Source organism: Centroberyx gerrardi, chromosome 3, assembly GCF_048128805.1.
Source record: "Centroberyx gerrardi isolate f3 chromosome 3, fCenGer3.hap1.cur.20231027, whole genome shotgun sequence".
Lineage (NCBI taxonomy): Eukaryota > Metazoa > Chordata > Actinopteri > Beryciformes > Berycidae > Centroberyx > Centroberyx gerrardi.
In genome coordinates this window covers 5,888,956-5,903,419 of record NC_135999.1, presented here as the reverse complement: position 1 = coordinate 5,903,419, position 14,464 = coordinate 5,888,956, and the positions used below count along the sequence as shown (strand labels likewise).

The 14,464-nt window shown below is 43.2% G+C and overlaps 1 protein-coding gene across 1 annotated transcript in view; it reads left to right on the top strand.

The window, feature by feature from the left end:
• Window positions 1-739: 739 nt before the first annotated feature.
• Window positions 740-14,464, top strand: part of stx8 (syntaxin 8) — a 43,915-nt gene continuing 30,190 nt past the window's right edge. The window contains exons 1-6 of the mRNA XM_071922560.2: window positions 740-852; window positions 1,475-1,574; window positions 1,679-1,773; window positions 2,084-2,194; window positions 5,976-6,109; window positions 7,583-7,675. Of these exons, the coding sequence (XP_071778661.1) occupies window positions 836-852; window positions 1,475-1,574; window positions 1,679-1,773; window positions 2,084-2,194; window positions 5,976-6,109; window positions 7,583-7,675 (550 nt within the window). The 5' untranslated portion in view covers window positions 740-835. The remainder of the gene's footprint in view (window positions 853-1,474; window positions 1,575-1,678; window positions 1,774-2,083; window positions 2,195-5,975; window positions 6,110-7,582; window positions 7,676-14,464) is intronic.

Sequence of the window (14,464 nt, the reverse complement as noted above, 5' to 3'; positions counted from 1 at the left end):
AAGCAGTGAAAGTGTAATGAATTATTACATTTATGTTGGGCATTAGAGATGTTTTTCTGTTAAGATGTAGGGGATCTCAATATAAAAGTCAAAGATACAATCATGTTTGTCTTAATTAAGTAATCAATTCACTCATAAAGTATCAAAAATATTTAAACCCAGAGATTACATGCTGTTGTTGAAAGACTTGCTATGTTGTGTTAACCTGTAGGCCATTTGCAATACAGAGTGAAAGTTTATGTGCACAGGACAGTTTTAATGACTAGTATAAGGTGGTATGAAGAGCAAAAAACAAATGGACACATTAAAATTATGGCTCATATTTAATGTCTTTTGCTGAGTGAAATCCATCAGCTGATGTCTCTCCACTGATTTAGTGGTACATAAAAAAGTGGGTAAAGTATGACCTCCAGTGGATGAAGGGCAAACAACCACCAGCATGAACAAATATGATGCATAGTTTTAGAAAAGCATCAATTTATGATTAATTTCCTTATAATACACTATCCGTGTTTAGAACAGTTTGTTGCTCCTTATTATCATGTAAGTACATTTTAGTTCCTAATAGGTCATGTCAGCCTAAAGGAAGGTAAACTGTATTCTGCTGATAAAAGGTAAACTGTGTTTAGCTGCGTTTACTGTCCACAACACCCCTCTTTTACTGCAGGGCAGTAATAGCGCACAATTTATGTTGCGCATTATAGGCGTGTAATCACTGGGGCAAACTGTTCCTCGCAGTATGCCGTACTGACGTCACACCCAAACAAGAAGGAGATTGCTGATGATTATTTCCTTGGTTCAAACTGGATATTTATTATAGCTAACACTCGTCAGAATGTCTCAAGATCCCTGGTAAGTAACCCGTTCGAGTGTCACAACAAATAGGCTCAATTTGACGATTAATTACATCAAATAGTAACTTAAAACCCTGATACCTGCATTGTTTAGCTTGCTAGCTAATGTGCTAGCTCTTCCCCTCTGCACTGAACTTAGGCTAACGGTAAACAAGCTAACCTGAGACTGATATTGCGACTCGCATTTTCTTTTTGTGGTGAAAATGTAGTTTTACTATCCTGCTGTGTGCCATTCAGAAATAGACTTTGCGACGTTAGCATGAGGAAAAGGCAGTGCTGAAAATGTCATATGATGAATGCCAAGCTTGAGCTCAGCTCTGACGTCACAACTTGTGACTTGCAGCAAATTGGAAATCACAACAGCAAATTATCTTAACTCTATACAATAACAGCTATCCTTATCAAAAGGCAAATAGTATGAATGGTGTTAGTATGAATGTTAAATGGAGGCTAAACACAAATGATTAAGTGTATTGTTTTATCCATTACTAGAAAACTACATAACCTACCATCGTTCTCTCTGTTTCCCCATCATATAACAGTGGATACCGTTTTTCACAAATTAACAATGGTAGGTCAATTGACATGACATCTCTGTACATCTATACATTGTTCTATAGGTTACAGAATTATGATGCCACATGTCGCCTGGCACAAGAAATAGCAGAAAACATCCATGAACGGAACAGGCAACAGAGAACAGGGGGGAACCCTGCAAAGGTAAGGAGTTTGTACATAATTACATCCACAAATAAGGTGTTATTGGCTACATGTTACTCCTGTAAGTCAGGAACAGTTGGTGTGACTTTCCTCTGTCTTTTCAGATCAACATGACACTACGGGCGTCACTGCAGAAACTGAAACAGAACATTGCCCAGCTCAGAGAGAGTTTGCTCCGGTCATCATCGACCCGCCGCATGTATCCTTCCTCTGACCATGTCACAAGTCGTGGAAGTCATGAGACTGAGATTACATGGTGTGCTAGAAGTTTTTACAGTATGCTTGGCTTGCAGTCACAGTTTTGTTCCTATAGAGGGCATCAGAGTCTTTTGTAAAGGTTCGTCATTTCTATTGCAGTGTTCCCTTTTAGCAAACTTTCACTATTAATAGATTGATTCCAAATTGACCCGAGATCAGCGTCGGCAGCATCACCCTTCTACTGTCACTGAAGCAGGGTTAAGGGCTGTTGACCTTTGACCTTTGTCTTGACCTTAACGTGGCCTCCTCAGAATGCAGTCAGAGGCCGACAGGAGGCAGAACCTAGTCGATGACTTGGTGACCAGGGACAGGCAGCTCAACGCCACCTTCAGGGGCGACATCACAGAGCCCGAGCCTTCCAGGTATTAATATGTACACCGATGCTGTTACCCAGAATGACTAATAAGTGCAAAAGACAAGAAAGTCAGGATTTGCAAATCTCATTAAGCATCCCCTAATGTTAGGGTGGGCTCATACTGCAAGACTTGGACTAGATTTGGCCCCAATTAGGCCGTTGGATGCAAATTTGAAAGATTTGGGTGAATCTTCAAATATGTATTCATTAATTCCAGGAGGGAAATTTTTCAGTGACATTCTCAAGGTCACCGCAGCGGGGTGAATACTTAGTGACACGGGGTTTGAACCCGGGTCATCCGTTTTAAAGGACGGTTTCTTTAAACACAAGGCCACCCTGCTGCCGCTAATAGCCTGCTCACAACATCATTGTCTTTAGTGGTGGCTTTCTTGGAGCATTCTGATTTTGAAAAATTAGCTGGGACAGCAAGTTTGTTGCTTAATTAGTTCAAGGAATCTTGGAGTATTTGTCCACCTTGAATCTGTCTGTCACTGCAGGTCAATGTCAGTAGAGCCAAACTAAGCATCGGCCCTTGATGATAATGGTAATGCTTCCAGGCCCATCCCGGTCACAAGACCCCACCTTTCATTTTGTGATTTTTCCCTGAAGCCTTTTTCATAATATCTGGCGCCGGTCGTCCAATTAAAAATAATGAATCCTCACTCTCTTGACTACGTCCTAGACCAGAGAGGTCGTAGGCTCTGTGCTCTCCTTTGAGGATAAGTCACCGGTCACTAACTTTTTGTGCAAAGTCTTTGGACATCCGGTATGACCCATGCACCTTGACCTCTCCCTCCGCTATCATTTGGAAGGAAGTCTGTCTGTCTGCCATTTTGGCAGGCCGGTTGACTTTTTTGCTAATTCTTTTTCATTAAGAGCTTTGCTCGCCTCGCACTGATGATCACACGTTTGGCACCTCCTGAAATGAACGCACACACACACACACACATATAGAGTGGGCTTGATTAAGGAGGTTGAAAAGAGTGAGTTTACAGTTTCTAACTCTCCACTGAGCATTTCTTCTAATGCTAGTCAGGCTAACCAAAGCACTGGATGCCACAACTTATATCCTCTTCGTCAGATGATTTCACATCAATGTGACAGCTTAGGAAAACTTGGCCAGCAGACAGTCATTACTTGGTGTAAGGTCTGACCTTCCGAGGCCCAGGTGATATTTATTTGGACAGGAAGGGGAAGCAGTGTTATGTTGTTGACTTCCTCCAGCTGTTCATGTCTCTGTTTTGTGAATGAGGGGTATTTCCACTTGACGGCTCCATGTTCTTGTGATATTCTAGAGGCTCAGAATCTGCAGAAAGATTCAGGCACACTTTTATGGACGGCTCGGTCTGAGACTGTTTCTTTCTGATATCTTTCACAGGCTTTTGTGCTGGGATTGATCTAGTTAATGGTGCCTTATACAGGCTTTCATCTCACACAGACCACACACCCAATTACATTAAAGGGCCTGTAAAAAGAAAATACTCAAATGACATTCACTAATGAATTACTGTAATCATGTGGCTGTACTGTTTTAAGACTGCTCAGTGAGACCGAACTTTAATAGTGATGTGTGGTAGGTGAGGTGGGATTGTGGGTAGCACCCATTCCCACTGTGTGGTCTTTGAGGGCAGAATGTGGGAGGGGGTGGATTGGCCATGCTTGGATAGCCTAAGCCGGTCATTTTGTGAGAGCTGTGGGTAAAGGAAAAGGCTTGGGGGGTTGCAGAAGGGAGTTTAATCTATCCCCGAAACAATACACTCTAAGCATCTCCATTTCAGATAAGGCAAAAAAGGACATGGCGCCTAGATTTGAAGGCTCGGTTCACCCCGTCACCCCTCGGGCCCACCTTTCCTCCGCCGCTCAGTAACCTCTCCTTTATATTTGATTGCCCTGGAAATAGTTGTAATTAGTTAAATCTCTCCTGTCCAAGTCACTCAGTCAGGGCGTCGGTGTCCAGGCCCCGACGGCGGCGGTCTAGTGTTTTGTGGCTGCCAGCAGATGCGCCTGACTGATTTTGGCGCTCCCCACTGACTGGTTAATTGGATCTTCACACACTGGCACCGGCGTGAAGGAAGTGGAGGGCTGCCACACGGTCACATAGTAATCAAACATGTCAGAGAGATTAGGCCAAATGCCTTGTCTCACCTGCTCTCCCGGTGGTGTCAGCCTCTGGCCGGGGCGAGGAGACGGCAGCGGTGCGAATGGTCTCACAAGGCTTCACTGACCACTTTAAAAGCAGCTTGGAATAGTCAGCGCATAATGAGAAACTAGATCTATGTACCGTATATGTCTTTGCTCGTATAAAAGAAGAGATTTACCAAAATTTTGACCTCTGCTGTTTAGGGATGGGCGTGGGACAATGTCTCAAAATTTATCGCAATACAAAAATGTGACAATACGTATCGTGGGGCAGAAAAATGAATCACGATATTAGCTACATTTTATTCTGCTGTAGTAATCACAAATTAGATGCCCATCACAATTTCACAAGCTCTCAATCCAAATTATGTTATTTGCACTTGGGAATGACATTATGACAATTGCAAGCCAATGCCACTGCTAGAAAGATTTGTGTCTCAGAAATAAACAGAATTCTGCACAGTCACACTTTGTTTTCATTGAATTTTTATTTATTACATCGAATTGTGGTTGTATTGAATCGTGAACCCCATATCGCGTATCGAATCATATCGTCAGATAAGCATATCGTTCCATCCCTACTACTGTTAGGTTTAAGACTGATTAAGGTTTCCCTTCATACCATTCCATCACCTTCAGAAGTTTTTCCGGATGAAAATATGCGGCTCCAAATGCATCCATGAGAGACTGAAATATTTTAGTAGGACAGGAAAACCGCTGCATTCACTCCTAGTTGTGTCAGCATTATGATTTCCATGAGTCATAGATAGGCCTCCATGTGGCCCCCGGTCACTTCTCCCGGGCTTGACCAGCCGACGACTCGCTCTGAGCTCGACACGGTTAAATCCAGCCTCACACTGAGACCCTGAACCCCGTCGCCACAATACAGCCGCGGGGGTCTGAGGCGCAGCTTTAAGCCATTACCAGAAGAAAAGCTCTAAACCACACAGCAGTGTTTAGCACCGTACAACACAGAGCTCTCTGGTCTGTCGCTATGCCGGCGTGCAAAACCCCCACAGCAACCTCCAGGCCTGTGCCAGATTAACACGCTCTGTGTACATGCTGAGTAAGCTAACCTGGCATTTTCTCAACCTCCCTAAAAAAAAAAAACTTAAAAGAAATGACAAAATGAGTAAATAAATACTTTTTGCCTGATCTGAAAGGGTTTTGTGATGTTATTTGTTGTCATAAATGTCCGAAAGCTTACAGTGTAGATATTTGAAAAGGAACATGCGTGGTGCAGATGTGATTGCTGCAGGGATCGTACACATGTGCGTTGTGCTCATATTCCATCCAGGCATATTGACTGTGTTTATTTATGTAGCCAGAAGTCACTGATGCGTGATGAGTGTTTCAGACTGGTGTGCTGGGATGGTGATTGACAGACAAAAGGGGCACTTTTGCCTTATACATATAGTACGATCTGACATTAGTGTGTGTGCAGTTATGTTGATTTTTCTCTGGTGTTTCAACAGTTGTTGCACTGTTTTCAGGCAGGACTATTGCTAATGAAAACTGTCCTATTTCCACAACAAATCCTCCTTTTTCCTGCCTGTCCTTGTCATGATTTCCCCCCAAAAAACTCCGGAGTTTGAGAGCTACAGTGATAGATTTTGGAAGCCAGGTACTGATAAGCTGATGTTTCACAGGTCGACGTTGATGTCTGGAGGAGGGGGGGCGAGCGGAGGCGGGGCGGCCAACCCCTGGCTGATCAACGAATCGGAGGAAACCAAGGGGCTGAGCTTCGGAGAGATCAAACAGCAGCAGCAGCGCATCATCGAAGGTCAGCAGACGTGACTGAGTGACTGCCAAGGTTATTCAGAGTTAAAGGAGCTGCTAAAATACCACAATACCATACTGTCACGACTTCAGTTTCACTACTGGCTCTAAAATAGGAGAGCATGTTCAGTTGAGGGAGACTGTTTCATTATGTGAACAAGTAAATACGTTTCTGTGTATGCAGTTTGCTTTTTTCCCATAGAAATGCCCATAAACTAATGGAAAGCTTAAATGCCCAACATTTTGAAGCTTTGATTTTGAAGTCAATACCAAATACAACTATAAAAACCAGACCTAGTTTTTTGTAGTGCTTGCTACTCACACTGCACTCATCACAATAATGCCTTTTCACATAGGGCCGTTCCTCACTTCATGCTACATGTATATTGTATTTCTTTTTACATAGGCTTATTCCTTATTTGCCATCATAATGCCTTTTACATATGGACCTAGTCGTTACTTGTACTTTTCCAGCAAACACAGTATGGCAGTGCCATCATGTGAAGGCACTTCCAACAAAACACAGTCAAATAAAAGTGGTTGTGTTGGTAGTAAGGTGCAACAAAAAGATTCTGCAAGATTCTAGACAGGAGATGAATTGCGTGGAGCTGGTATTGACGGTAACGATCGACGCTAACACACGGAAGGTGACCATTGTAATTCACATTTAGCAGATATAAGCCCTCCCCTGCTTTTCCCGTTTCCTGAATGGCTCCCACATGGCCTGAACGCTCAGACGCCAGCTCACCTGACTCCGTATGACACTTCACTGCTACGTCTCCATTACGGCTCTGGCTATTGTCAATCTGGGATGGGGGGATTCCTGTTAAGACAGTGAAACCAAACCGCACGGAGGTTTCTAGTCCCCAGTGGGATTTCTGGTGGAGTTGGGTAATGGTGAGCGCCTGAACCTGCGGTCATACCAAATTCCTGTGGTAGTGAGTGTGTCAAACACAGAGACCTACGGAGGCCAACTTCTCTTCTCTTCTCTTCTCTTTCTCTTTCTCTTTCTCTTCTCTTCTCTTCTCTTCTCTTCTCTTTCTCTTCCTCTTCCTCTTTCTCTTCTCTTTTTAGTTCTTTAAACGTTTCTCACTGTTCAGCCTCACTGTTTCTCCTCTCCACCTTGGCCCGGTGCAGTTGTAATAACAGGAGTGAGGCTGAGTGGGGTAAAGCACTGAATGACTCACATGTGGCACTGTATCCACTGAGCTGGACCCCAATAGCCTGTCATTCCTATTCCCCAAATGGTTGCCCCGTGAAATCACAAGTGCAGTTAATTGCTCCCTCCTTACAATTGGCTTATTAAAAGGGGATTGCGGCATGTCTTTATTGTTTTTCCTACCCCATTGCTAAACGTGACATACATTCTTGTGCACATACGTGTACCGCTGATCACATTGATTGTTTTTTTTAATGTTTTCTCTCTCTCTCTCTCTCTCTCTCTCTTCAAATTATCTTCTCTCTCATCTCTTTGCAGTCCAAGATGCTGGTTTGGATGCACTGGCAGCAGTCATCAGCCGGCAGAAGACAATGGGCCAGGAGATTGGCAACGAGCTGGAGGAACAGAATGGTAAAGTTGCATGTGTGTGTGTTTGTGTGTGTGTCTGTACATATTGGTCCATAAAGTTCCAGACACAGTTCATCAGACATGCTTGTTCCGCAGTGGAACGACCTGGTCATGTCACTTGCTGGACAGAAACGCTCCCTCAACACCAACACTGCCACCGTCGCTACCAAACACACACACACACACACACACACACACACGGTCGCAAACCACCATGGTCAGAGCAGGTGACCTCGTGTTGAGGTCACGATCATGTCTAGCTAGTTAACCATAGTTCCTTAGCTAACCTGTGTTCAGATCCATGTCTCTCTTCTCACAGAGGTAAGTGAGCTCTCTCCCGCTGCTACTTTAATGCGTTGAAGAGTCAGAGCTCTGTGTTCTGCAATCAGATCTGCTCTGAGCTAATGGTGCTTCGGAGCTATTTTTGGCTAAATGCCTCTCCTCGGCCCATAAATAGCCGCTGTCACAGGTAGAACGGGCTGTGCGAAAACGGAGTGCATTGCTCCAGAGTGTTTTTCTCCTCAGACGGGTGGTACTTGAGACAGAAGCCTTGGGGATGATCATCTGTCAACCAGAGAACAATCAGATCCTTTAATGCATCGCCCTCAGAAGACCGTGGCAGTCAGTAGGCCAAGGCCCGAGAGTGTTACCGCACACATAGGAGTACACACACATATGCTGTTCGCTGCAGACATGCAAGACTCCATTTTGTTGTGTTCAGGTGTTCAGGTTCAGGTGTTGTTGTGTTCAGGTGTTGTGTGTTCAAATAGTTTTCTTCAGAAAATGTATTACAGCAAGTTGGACTAGTTCTTATCAGTGTGGAGAGAATGGTATGAGGATGTCTCTCTGGTTTCACAGGTGATGTGTCACTCTTTGGATACTACTACTACTACGACTACTACTCCTACTACTATTACTAATAAAAATAAAAATAAAATAAGTAATAAAATATTTTTTAAAAAGAGGTAAAAGTAAGTTTTTTAAAGAAGAGATTTAAAAGATGATACTGACTCTGCCAGCCTGAGCTCTTCAAGTCATTCCAAAGCGTAGGAGCCCTACCGGCAAAAGCCCGGTCACTTTTAGTCTTTAGCCTGAACACAGGGATGGTTGTCCTTATAAAGAATCAAACGTTTAGAGAGATAACTAGGCCCAGGCCATGCAAAGCCTTAAAAACAATCAGTAAAATCTTAAAATCAATTCTAAAATGGACAAAAGGCATCCAGAGAAGAGACACTTAAACGGCAAATATTATGTTATGTTGTTACATAGTTCCCATTGACTGACTGAATGAATGATGAATGACTAATCATTGTCAGGAAGAATTCCCACATAATCTACAGCTTTTGAGCACATCTCTGAAGAGCTTTTGAGTGTTCCTTGAGTACTTTGGTGTCTTGGTTAATGTGATAATTTGATTTTTTTTTTCTTTTTTCATATTGTTAATTGTGAGAGTTATTTCTACAGCTTGTGTTCACAATTGGTCCAGAATCTGCATTGGTCTGTAAAGGACAGAAGAAAAGGAACATATTTTTTACATTTTACATTTGAGCACTTCTATCTCCATATTACACACGGTGTAATTAGGAATTTATTCCTTCGTATGTCCCTCAGACACTTGTGCATTTCACCAGAAGAGTCAGAGCAGGGCAGCCAAGAGCGATGCTGGAGCAGAGAGGGGATTGGTGTCTTGCTCACAGACACTTCAACAGGGGGTGGATACATTGGCTGTTGCTGAGATTCAATTACAGGACAGTGTTTCTAACCACCAAACCATCCCACAGACTTGGTATCGCTCTCTCCAAGTCTAGCCCATGGAGGCCAAATGTCACGTTACATAGCCAGCAGGTGTCCTGTCGGGGAATGCTGTAGACAGAGTTTGTTAGATCCTGCTTGCTGTTCTTGGCCACAGCGAGTTGTACCACTGTACCACAGTCTCACGGCCTGGGTAATTAGTTGTGCAGCTTTTCTTTCTAGTTGTCTAGCCAGAAAGAAACAAAGTGAAGACATGAAGAAATAGGGAGACTGAACTTGGGTCTTAAGCTTGGGTCTTATTTGTAGAATTCATATCTGCAGGTGCTCTTTTGGAATAATCAGGCAAGATTAACCTTGATTGAAGAAAGTTCAAGGCACTCTTCTATTAATACAAAATCTAAAAGCCTGTTATGGCAATATCTTGATATCACAACTTTCTTTTGAGTGACTCCATTCTTACAGTGGACAGCATAACCTTTTACAAGGTAGAGCCAAGTGTTTGACCCTAGAAAGCTCAGGCGTTCTAGGGTAGTAGGTAATGTGTCTGGAGACAAGGAGGGCAGAGAGGATGGCTGCATGTCTAGACAGTGTGATTGTTGGCCTTTATAAAATGAATTGCTGAAGTCAAACCCAAAGTTAAAACGTATAGATTGGCTTTCCTTAACGCTTATTGGTTGTCTGATTGACTTCTCAGAGACCCCTAACCAATCATTGAGTTGTCTCAGACACCTACAGTACAGACAGCCTTTACTCATTGTCTGTTTTTATCCTGATGACCAGCTTGAAGTTGGGAAAGAAGGCGTTGTAATATCCTGTCTGAGCAGATGTACCCAAACAACTCCAGAGGTTGTGTAATCGAATGATCTTGGAGTGGAAACAAACGAGCTTCCCATTCTGCTGGGAAGGAACGGCAGATGTTTGGCTGATTTCGGTTGACACCGATGAGAGAGAAAGACACACAGAGAGAAGGAAAGCTGATTGTTTCAGCCCGCTCTCCTCTTACCTTATTGAACTAGAGACGGATCATTGCTTTAATGCGGCGACCGGCATGTTTTTCTTGTCTTTTTTTTCAGCTTGGCGTCAGTGTTTCCGATAATATGAACCCAAACGGGTGATGGGAGAGCTGTAACTGAAGAATCACACCAATTCCACTGCAAGTGAGCGAGGGGGCAAATGAGATTCGGCCTCGATTTAAAAATTGCCTTTCACTATTCCTGCGTCCCCAAAACCCCCGAAGTACACTTGACTATGAGTTTGATGGGAACTCTGTATTTCTGTAAGGGCCAAATGTGTCTCTCCTTTGTCACCTGTGGGTTTGTAATCGGCTCCATCTGTTGAAACCCAAACCTGGCAAGTTTGTACGAGCTCTCACTTGGTTCCACCTGCCTTCTAGAGGCAAGCACCTCCTGGTATGCTAGCTGACTATAATAATACATGGTATATGCACTGTATATTGTTTATTTTAGAACGTACTCAAGGTGCATGCAATGTAACCGGTCCCAGGGGGCAGGAAGAGGAGTGATAGATGGAGTGTAGAAAGGGGATCTCCTCATGGACCAGTCCCAGCACCTCACAGTCCCCACTGGATCTCGCTCCAAATTTACAGCCGGGCTTCAAGTTCACAAGGCCCGCTGACACCAGGCAATGATTCACAGGGCCTCCAGGGCTCCGGTCTTCCACGGCTCTTCCCCACCTCCCTCTGTTTCTTTCCTTTGCCGCCCTCTCTCCTCTCTCCTCTCTTTACCTCCCCTCAACACTCCTTTTACTTCTTTAACCCCCTTCATTTCTCCCCTCTGCCTTCTTTCCTCTCCGTGTGTCTCTTCAGCGTCCCCTCACGCTGAGTTATGGGCGAGATCTTGGCTCCTTAAAGTGTTAGACAGGGTGGAAAACGGGGATATATCACATAGATGTAGATTCTGGAACTGAGGTAGGACTTCAAAAACGAAGTGACCTACTGGCTGCCGGGCTAGTCCCGGGGGTTCCCAAGCCTGATTTAGGGGTCTCAGGGGCATCCCAGCAGCCCTGCTAGAGGAGAGTCACTGCACTGGTGTGTCCCACAGGGCTGATACTGCTGACGTCTTAGAGTTATAGTAAAGGTATGCCTGGAAAAGATCAGTTTTTGTTGGAACAATGCGCAGAATAAACCACAGAGAGCTATTCTAGTGTGTGGGCATTATTCTTTTTCTCTTCAGGCTCGTAGAGTCATTTTAACTTGGCGGCTGGTGGAAAGGGCCAGGTTTTATTTTGGGGTATTATGAATTTAGGTGCAGTATGATTCATTATACTGTATGAATCCATACTGGCCTCCATCCAGATTTTGGAAGAGAAAATCCATATCGATAAAATGTCATGATTTTGTTATCAGGGTGTCTTGATTGAGTTATGTAACACAAGGCCTTAAAAGGTTTTCAATCCAGAGTCCAATCCAAAGTTTTAGACTCTTAAATGTAATCAAAATCTTGTTTTCTTTTCTTTCTTGGAGTATTGCTAAATTTAACTTTGTGTGTTATAACCCAAATATTTTTTAAATGAGAGTATTGTGCCTTTTCCACTGTATGTATTCAGGCTACGCCACCCTGAAGACCCAGTCTTCACTCAGGCTCTCATTGGTAGTTAACCTGGTATGTGAGGAACGAAGCTCATGTACTCCTAAGTTTTATATCCTTGTTTATAAAGCATTATGTCTGCATTGATGCAAACTAAAGTGTCAAAGTGTAGTTTGTCTTAATATGAGACATTGAGGCTCAATGAATGTTTTCTGCATACGGAAAAAAATCACTGGAATGTTTTTCCTCCAGACTTGTACTTAAATTACTTGGGTTATTGCTTCGGACAGCTTTGTAGGTGCTGCATTTCTTGCTTGTATTAAATGACAAAATCGACAATGTAAAAAGTAAGGGGATAGTTTAATGCTTTCGGAGAGGCAGGGAAAATGGATTTAAGTTATAAAGCGGGGGAAAGGCAAGACTCCTTGTTGATCCTGACAATTGGCGCATAACCTTGGCGTCCGCCTGTCTTTCCGTCTTGTAGGGTTCCTTTTTCCCCCCTGATCGCTGTACTGTAGCGGTGTTTTCCTATAAATAGATTAAGCTCTTTGTAGTTTGGCTGCTCAAGCCTAGCTCATGACCCAAGCGCAGTGGAGGTTGCAGTCATTTCCTTTTCGGGTAACAATTCCCGCTAAGGTCAACTGGGAAGATGACCCTTTCCAGAGGGTTAGAAATGAACCCAAAGCCCCCAGTCTCTCCCCTCCCAGCCTCAAGTGGATCAAAAAGGACTGTGATGCAGAAATGAGTGAGCGGACTGACTGCTTTAATTCTCAATATGTGTATTATTGTATTATAGCACCTAACATTAATTCATGGCAAGCAGTAGATTTTTCCACTTCATCTTACTGGCCAGTCACAATAAAAAGAAAGTCAATCACGGTTTTTGGGGTGTTAAAATTATTTATGAGGTGCGCTATCATCATGTTTTTCATATTTCTAGCATGATGTAACCAAAGATTAGTCTATTTTCATTTCCAAATTCAATGTAGCAGAAAATAGCACTGCGCTTACCAACTGAAATGGCTTGCATCAGCAGAAAAGGTTTTTTTTTTCTTTCACTAAGATCAACATTGTTTGACTTTATTAGTGTTGATATTTCTGAGTTTGGGGCCTGGAACAGTGACATCAGCCCATGTCAATGCCTTGTGGTTGTGAGTGACAGACAGTGGCTGGCTTGTTAAAGTGTCTTTTTTTAGGGGGATAAGGGTTTGAACTTCACTTTTCAGGCTTTCAAGGGCTTCCCCTAGGCTGTATTGTCTAGCTCACTGGTGGTGAGATACTGCAGCTTTGGAGTTGGCCATGTACTGTAAAAACTCACGCTCTGTATATCTTGGTATGACACACAGACACACACATACACATTGCGCAAATCCATTTTCAGGTTTATCTGCCTGCTTATCTCTAGCTAACAGCTTCATCAAGATCAGACGTAATAGATTTAGGCCAATCAAATGCATGGGTGATGAGTTCATCTATTTTCCATTCCCTCTCAGGCTGATTGAAGTCATTTCATCAACAGGAGTTTCCAGCGAAGCTAAATCTGGCCCTCAGAGTTCACCACGCATAAACCATTCAAATGAATTTAGTCACTGCCGTTTGTTCCGTGTGTTTTCCTCCACCTCCAGACCTCATTTCTAAGTAGACCTCAGACCTGTGACAGCTCTAGCAGATGTGTTCTCACATCAAGTATCCCAGCCGTGGCCTTTCCATGTCCTGTCTCCTTTCTGTTTGATAATAATACTCTGGGATGCTTGGTATTGCTAGGCAACTCCTATCTTTTTCTGAGAACACAGCCGGGACTGGAGAGAAACAAACCCTCATTTAGATTGAGACCTTCTGGAACAAATTTTAGTTGGATCTAAAAGATGTTTGCGTTTAAGTAGTATAACCGGTCTGACCACATGTGCACTGTTGTTATGTCTGAGCGACTGAGACTTGGAGATAAATAAAAGTGGATGCCTTTATTACATGACTCGGTAGTGACTTTGTCTAGGTTGAATCCATGTGTTGTTTGTGTAAAAGTGTTTGCTCATTGAACAAATGTTTGCTCGTAAGATTTAATTAATTTAATTTCAGTCTTATCCAGGGCGACTTAGCAGATAGTGAGCGTATACCTGGCGTGGACAAAATGACAGAAACACCTAACAATTGAATATCATGTACTTAATAAATGGTGGGGCCACTGCCTTCAGAACAGCTTCTGTCTTCCTTTGAATTTGTCAAATAAATCCTGAACTCAGTGTAGAGGGGTGTTGGTCCTTTATTTAAAGCTTATCACATGAAATGTTACTGTTTTTGTGACTGATGCACCTGCAATTCAGGCACTGACTATTTTGCCTTTTTGGAACTCTGTCATTTGCTTCCTGTTGCTTTGAAAACACATGTAAAAGTGGCGATTGGCAGAAGCTGATACATAGTTTTAGTTGGCATTCAGATTAATTAATTAAGACTCACCTGTCTTACCTGCCTTTGTAATTATGATTTAGATACTTCA